This window comes from Polistes canadensis, unplaced genomic scaffold (genome assembly GCF_001313835.1).
Source record: "Polistes canadensis isolate GaletaPanama2010 unplaced genomic scaffold, ASM131383v1 scaffold_81, whole genome shotgun sequence".
NCBI classification, from domain to species: Eukaryota; Metazoa; Arthropoda; class Insecta; order Hymenoptera; family Vespidae; genus Polistes; species Polistes canadensis.
In genome coordinates, this window is record NW_014569628.1 from 68,116 (window position 1) to 75,470 (window position 7,355).

The 7,355-nt window shown below is 29.5% G+C and overlaps 2 protein-coding genes and 1 long non-coding RNA gene across 5 annotated transcripts in view; 1 reads left to right on the plus strand and 2 right to left on the minus strand.

The window, feature by feature from the left end:
- LOC106786756 overlaps positions 1–1,597 on the minus strand; it is a 7,081-nt gene extending 5,484 nt beyond the window's left edge. For both annotated transcript variants that reach the window (XR_001381688.1, XR_001381687.1), the window contains exons 1-2: positions 1,468–1,597; positions 1,268–1,357 (exon numbers count right to left, since the gene is read on the minus strand). This is a non-coding gene — a long non-coding RNA (uncharacterized LOC106786756). The remainder of the gene's footprint in view (positions 1–1,267; positions 1,358–1,467) is intronic.
- Positions 1,598–1,688: 91 nt separating this feature from the next.
- LOC106786786 (afadin- and alpha-actinin-binding protein-like) lies at positions 1,689–4,418 on the plus strand. 2 transcript variants are annotated; one of them, XM_014748548.1, is made up of 7 exons: positions 1,689–1,917; positions 2,004–2,166; positions 2,249–2,446; positions 2,605–2,736; positions 2,815–2,926; positions 3,012–3,267; positions 4,336–4,418. In XM_014748548.1, exons 2-6 carry the CDS (start codon positions 2,029–2,031, stop codon positions 3,224–3,226), a joined length of 795 nt encoding a protein of 264 aa, XP_014604034.1. In that variant the 5' UTR covers positions 1,689–1,917; positions 2,004–2,028; the 3' UTR covers positions 3,227–3,267; positions 4,336–4,418. The 2 variants fall into 2 exon arrangements, with proteins under 2 accessions (XP_014604034.1, XP_014604033.1); XM_014748547.1 differs by lacking the exon at positions 4,336–4,418 and having other exon boundaries at positions 3,012–3,530.
- Positions 3,552–4,926, minus strand: LOC106786785. Its single transcript, XM_014748546.1, has 3 exons — positions 4,886–4,926; positions 4,510–4,695; positions 3,552–4,432 (listed from the first exon to the last, which is right to left on the minus strand). Exons 2-3 carry the CDS (start codon positions 4,633–4,635, stop codon positions 3,575–3,577), a joined length of 984 nt encoding a protein of 327 aa, XP_014604032.1. The 5' UTR covers positions 4,636–4,695; positions 4,886–4,926; the 3' UTR covers positions 3,552–3,574.
- Positions 4,927–7,355: the final 2,429 nt, after the last annotated feature.

Consider the following 7,355-nt stretch of genomic DNA (forward strand, 5'->3'; position numbering starts at 1 on the left):
AAAAAAAAAAAAAAAAGGATTGGAAAAAAAAACTCGTTCAGTTAAGCGAAGAATTCTGTCTGCTTTTTGATACACGTGTGACGTGACATGTGTCTTGTTGCGTAATCGATGTATGCGTGTCTCTCTGTATGTATTACTTATGTACCACCTACCAAAGAAGTTTCAGGGTTCTCTTAACCGTTTGACGTGTGTCAAATATTGAGCTACTCTTGTTACCTTGGGTATTCTTCTTCCTTCCCTCTTTCTCTCTTTCTCTCTCTATCTCTCCCCTTCTCTTGGTAAATTGAGATGACAATGGTTACCTAACAGAATATATAGAATACACTATACTCGTTTTCGTGAATGATGTTACAATTTGTTACTCGAGAGATAAATTAAATTGAAAAAGACATTTCTTATATATATATATATATATATATCTTATTATATATATATTAATTTATTTTATATTATATTTAAAAGCAATTATATAAATAACCTTAGTTCTGGAATAAGTAATTGGTTTTATTTGGAGATATAAGAAAAAAATTATTCGGATCATGCACGGGGGGAACACGTCTCGTGTATTTGGGCACTTGATTAAAAAATATTCATGTTAATAAAAAATACAAAATTTAATAAATTTATAACTATATATACACTTATATATTGCATGCATTGTTACTGATCCTATTACTTATAGAATAATACAACTCGCTATTGTTAGAGGATTAATTTTACTCCTCGTGGTCTTCATTGTATATTTTGAAAATATAAAATATAACATGGATATTGTATTACAGTAAAATAATTCTCTGACCTAGAATTAATTATAAATCTTATACGAATAAGTAATGGAATATTATTCTTTTTTTTTTCCCCCCTTGTTTGCTTTGATGATTAATGCATTTCAAATTGAGTATACTTTGAAAGAATATGAAAAGGGTTAAAAAATGATAAAAAGACAGAGAAAGAGAGTGTGTGTGTAAGAGAGAGAAAGAGAAAGAAAAAGAAAAGGACGTCATATCTAGAAAAGGTTTTTATAGGAAAGATCTCGTGTCCAGAGCACGCTAACTCGGAGATTTATCTGACTAATCCACGATGCTTTTAAAGATCACGTACGACGGATTAGTGTTCCTATCCCAGTCAAGGGGAAAAAAGCTCTTTCACCAAGCTTTTTCTTTACCTATCTTATCTTTACTATTTCTGTATTCTACTGTTCACTGTAAAGTGAATCAAATATCAGTTATATACGAATGTCATAGAATTTCATTACTTTTTTACTTACTTTAATTCAATGTCCTTATCTCAAGTTATATCAGCTCTGATGATTTAAATACTTGATAAAGATACTGGAGCTACGATTAATCTTCGAATCCTAAAAAAAAAACAATAAAATGTTAGAATTTATCAGATTGTATAATTTGATATATATATATATATATTACATATAACAAAATACTTTTATAATCGTTAATATTTATTTACCTTTCAATTAATTTATTTAATAATAAAAACGTTCGTGCATTCAAGTATAAAACAGGTTAACAAAATCAATTACACTTTTTAACACTAATATAATATAAAACAAATTGGATCCTTACGAGTTGTGTGTTTAAAAAGCGCGAGTGTCGCCATTGTTGCAAAACTAATGAAGAAAGTTATGCGAAACGAACAACTAGCGCCATCATGCGGTATATCTTGGAACTACTTTAAAAGAAGGTAGAATGGTTTAAACATGCATTAGGCACGGTCGTATTTATTTTCGTCACATCTTTTCGGTTATGTGTGTGTATATAGTTATGATACGTGTCCGGACATTGTTTCATTAGAATATTTATTTATTTCATAAATAGTGTCGATAATTATAAGCGATTTTATAATTTTTATATTTGTTAATTGTAACATAAGAATTAATATCACAAGTATATGTAAAAGGTAGGTTTTGAATTAATTTGACAATATCTTTATTAATCATATTTAAATCTTGTTAAATTATTAATCTGACTTCAATTTGTATTTAGGTACATCGAATAAGAACTGTACGGTATGGCAACAGAATTTAAAGATTTTTCATCCGCTAGAAATTTTAAGACCGCTCTAATGATGAGATGTAACTTGGAAAGCCGAGAGAAAAGTTTTTGCAATGAGAAGAATCTAGATGAATCTTTATTGATCTTGAATGAGGTAAGATTAATATATAAATATTTCTAATAGATAATTAATTTAATTATTTGATTTTCTTTCATTCATTCATTTCTATTTGTAGGAATTAGAATCTTTTAATATCTTACCGGTCAATATATACAATGATAGAATTGATTCCGTTGAATCATTGAAGAAAACTTCTATAAAATTAATCAATGCGTTATGGATGTTGCTACACAAACACAGGATGTTGATGAAATCTTACGATGAGCTGAATGATACTTATGCTAAGATCTCAAATGATAATAGTAATTTGAAGGTAAGAATATGAGTTTTACAAATTATAAGAATTTATGTTTATATTCTGTGCATAATTACATGCTGCGTAAAGGATATACATTGAATAGTAAGTTATTTAATCAATGTCTATGATCTTATGATGACTGATCACAGCAATTAATAGACTTATTTTAATAGAACCATGTTAAGCGACTGAAAGAAGAATTGCAGAAGGGACAAATGATATTGGCTCAAACACAGGAAAGGGAAAGAAGACTCAAAGTACAAAACGATGCTATTTCGCGTGATTTGAAACAAGAGAAAACTGAGGTAACGAATTTTAAATTATATTTGATATATTCTCACCATCCAAAGTTTTGAATCTAATAACTTAATCTTATATTGTAGGTTACTAAATTGAAGAAGCAATCTCTGTCGAAGAACAGTCAACATGAACACGAACTAAGGAGGATCATACAGAATGGAAATAAACTACGAGAACAATTAGAGAAATCTGCCGGTTTGTATAATCTGAAAATTGACTCTAAGATTCTACAGTTCGTCATCAATTTACTTTTTAATAGTCTCTTTATATTTTCATGCAGGTACGTATGTGCCTAAAGACAAGGTAATACAAAAGGTACAAACCGAACATGAGAAAGAAATAACATTGTATAAACAAACGATATGTCGTTTGGAAGAAAATAACAGACTGATGTTGCAAGAAATAAATGATCTAAAAGATGCTTTGTCGCTTCATTCTACTGCTGTCGAGTTGCAAATGGAAGCGTCAGGAGTTTGGAACGACTCTAATGCATAAATAAACTGCACATAGATTACTGACAATACTTTCTACAAAAGGTGAGAACTGGATCTAATACAGTAATATAAAAAAAAACAAATTGATCATTTTATAGCTTGTTAAATTGCACAGTTTATCATGGAGAATATTTAATTTCCCGCCTAAAGTGCATTTTGCGCATAATTTATAATTAATTGTACTTAGTAAAATAGTTCCTAATAGCAATGTTTAGCAGTATAATCTTAGCCATAGTAATACTGATATTTATTAGATATTTAAAATTTTGTATATTTCGAATAAACCAAGCTATTTAGATTTTAAATTACATTCGTCATTTAGCGAATATAGATGTACAAATGTAATGAGTTATGATCGAATTATCGGACATGTTATCAAAAGTAAGATTATCTCAAAGAAAAATACGACCATAATCGGTCGGTTTGCATTCTGTCCGTTGCTTTTCGGACACTTGCAATTACCTGCTATGCAAATGGTATTGTTGTTTTCTGAAACGTAGTACGACGTTTGGCCTTTCGTGTAAATGATAGCGGTCGGTAACTTGTTATCAAAACTTTCGATCTTATTCGAGGAAAGTCTGAGAGAACTTTTACCATCGGCACAGATGTTATTTATCGTTACGTTGTTAGCTGCAACTAAATTCATGCTAACGTTAAAAAAAATATTATCACGAACGATTGCCTCATTGCTTTCAATCAACAGCTGTCCTGGTTTCTGCAACTCAAATTTCGAATTAACGATCTCCACTTTAGAGAAATGTCCAAAGTTTAATAATAACGTCGAGACATTTCGAAACTCGCAGTCGCTTATTTGTAACGTTTCACCCTTTTCCGAAAAATTGAATCCTTCCATATTCGATATCGTAACGTTTGCCATAACAAAGTGATTTACTTTAATACTTATGAATTGTTCCTCGAAATAATCTACGTGAACGTTTTGCATTTCGAAATGTTCAATGCTTTTTATATTCAAAAATATGTCGTGTTTGACGTAGGGTATTTTCTTAATATTCGTCAATTCGAATCGTTTCAATTGATCCGTATAAAGAAACACATTTAATTTAAGAAGTTCGCTGATGTTTTTAACCACGAGTTCCTTGATTTTATCAGATTCTGTAAAACTGGTATCAAGATTTGCTGTCGAGCACGAGGATAAGCTTAGACTGGTCACGTTCTTGTAATTGTATTCTTGTAGTAGAAAAAATTCCTAAAAAGGAAAGATAAATAAATTATTATTAACTAATAGGAGAGATAAGAGGTGAGAGAACAATGCTTAACACCAACCTGATTTCCGTTACAATGACACGTTACACTTTTATTATTGATCTTACATTCTTTGCTAATTGAATTCACTAAGGCAAATGATAACAAAGCAAATGCCGTTATTATAATTCTTTTGACTATTGACATTTTATCGTTTGTCGTTTTAATGACTCATGGACTATTTACTTTATCAGTAAATACAATAGGCTATATAATAAGTAAAAATTTATATATATATATTAATAATAAAATATTATATGAAATAATTCAAATATTGACAATATCATTCTATTCGATTATTTATATTACGTACACATTCTATTAAATGTTATAATAAATATAATAAATATAATATGGAATATATAGATAAAATATTTAAACAAAATTTAATATTTACCTCGTACGTGCATCGATCTCGTTTAAAAAATTTATTCGCTTTTGAGATTCGCTCCTTTACGAGAAAAAAAAAAAGGAAATAAGATAGAAGAAAATCAAATGACCCTTTTTTTCTTTCACCTCGATTAGAAATCACATTCGTTACGATTTCTTACGAAGGGTTCGAAATTGGAGTTCGTATTATCTCACAAGACCAAATAATAAGTCTTTTCTGCCTCTCTCTCTCTCTCTCTCTCTCTGTCTCTCTTTTTCCTCCTCTCACTATCTTTTTTCACTAGATAGAGGTAAGTATAAATCTCATTCACTTTTATTACCGAATCACGTTCACTATTCTTCGAGATATCGATGAAAGCTTTTTCTCTCTACGAACAGTCCGATTCTCCAAACATGATTGAGATCGAACAGCCACTACGAAACACGAATTATTTCATCTAAGTTTTTTTTTTTTTTACGTCCTCTTTTCGTTTACTCTTCTCTCTCTCTCTCTCCTTTTTTTTTCTATCTTCCGATGAAGATGGACAGTTCTTTCGTACCGCTTTTTACGATGAGTGACGTCCACTTTATCAAGCTTTTAAACTGTTGAAAAATATATATTAAACGTTACTATCAAACCGATTTATTCTACACGATATCACTCAATGTACTTTACTATCACTGTATTATTCCAAACTGTCGTTGCATTGCCTTTCAACCTCGTCAATGGGAGGAAGTTTATGGTCAAAATATCTTACTGACGTAACTCTTGCGTGAAATTACTTTTTCTTTTTTTCCCCCTTTCTTTTTTCTTTTCAACAATTCGTTTGATTCATTTCCGCGATGACAATATTATCAAATTTGTATCTTCCTTTTATATTACTTTACTTTTTTTTTTTTCCTCCTAATAGTTTTTCGAAACATTATTTAGGAAAATTTATCGCGCGCGTGTTTAATAATAATCTATCTTTCTCTCGCGTTTATTACAATTTAATTGGCTAATAGTATTTTTAATGTCAAATTAAATCATTTCTTATGTAATTTATCGGACAAATATTGGTTATTGCTTCATATCCGAGTATTACACACATCCGCGTCCACGTCCGCGTGCATTTCCGTTTGGATATTCCATTTTATATGAGCGAAATCGTCTTATCGAATAAAATAAATTTTGAAACGTTTTAAACTGTCATGTTAATTATAATCTAAAGTCAGAAACAATGTTTTTCCTTCAAAAATAAATTATATAGTTGGTATGTGCAATAATGGATAAATTTTCTTAAATTGATCCGTAAGACCAATTCAAACGCTTTGTTGCACATTTTTATAATTCACTAATTTCGGAAATTTAATGAAGGCTGCAATTTTATTAATCGACGATTGCATTTTCCTCTATTTAATGATATTAACGAGAGATACTCTTTGTCTATGTTTCTAATAATTTACTTAGCTTCCAATAAATGTATTAATTTGTCGTATTTAAAATCGAAAGAAGGAAGTCCGTGATCTTTACCTTAATGTTATAGAAGTCCGTAAAACTAAAAAAAGATTAAGAATCCCGAATTCGTAATATATTCAATAAACTGTCAAATATATCATTGAAATTCTTCCATTCGTGGAATTTTATTGACATTTCGTTATTTCTATTAAACGAAAATTAATTCAATACTAATTGGCCGTGGCTTTCATTTTATTCATATATATATATATATATTTATATTTAAAGTATTTTCATTTCAATAATTTGTTTTTAGTTTCCTGTAAATTTTGCCTGCCTTATCATCGATTAGATGGTAAAGAAGCCGATTGATTTTTAAGGAAAACGCGAGATTTTGTTCTTCGAACAATGACAACGATGAGGTCTAAAAGTTTCCTTGTATCTTTTCCTTTTCGTTACAGGTAAAAATGTATATATATATATATATATATATATACGTTTATATGCACGTAGGGCACCGTAATCGATATCGTCATAAAGTCGAACTTACGTCAGTTAGATCGACTAGACGATATTTATTGATGTATTTATCTATAATAAATGCATTTTTGTTATATAGAAAAAAAACACATATATAATTACATATACACATATACGCCTACCTCGCGATCACATTCGCTCAGTTTCTTATTTTGGATTCGTTATAATCGTAAATTAATTTATTCCGAATTCCTAGAGTAGTGTAAGACGATAATACGCGCGTATTGCGCGATAAATTGAAATTTAGATTAGGCTTATAAACGATACCAATAAATCTCAAGCTTATTATAATTCTACGAACGTGTATCGTTGTTTGAAAGACATTTTTCTCGTTTCGAACTAGCAAAAGAAGAAAAAAAATACAAAAAAAGAGAGAGACAAAGAGAGAGGGAGAGTTTATAATAAAAAAAAAAAATGCAATGCACGTATATATTTGTATATATATACGAATATACATCGTAATTGTTTATACAATCTTATTGTTTTTTTTGGATAAAAAAGACAAAGTATTTTCACTTTC

Bases quoted from the DNA above. Each gene is read 5' to 3' on its own strand.
- LOC106786786 (XM_014748548.1), top strand. From the start codon at position 2,029: ATGGCAACAGAATTTAAAGATTTTTCATCCGCTAGAAATTTTAAGACC. The intron at 2,447-2,604 runs GTAAGAATATGA...TTATTTTAATAG, and splicing joins ATGATAATAGTAATTTGAAG to AACCATGTTAAGCGACTGAA. The intron at 2,927-3,011 runs GTTTGTATAATC...ATTTTCATGCAG, and splicing joins ACAATTAGAGAAATCTGCCG to GTACGTATGTGCCTAAAGAC.
- LOC106786785 (XM_014748546.1), bottom strand. From the start codon at position 4,635: ATGTCAATAGTCAAAAGAATTATAATAACGGCATTTGCTTTGTTATCA. The intron at 4,433-4,509 runs GTTGGTGTTAAG...TTTCCTTTTTAG, and splicing joins GTCATTGTAACGGAAATCAG to GAATTTTTTCTACTACAAGA.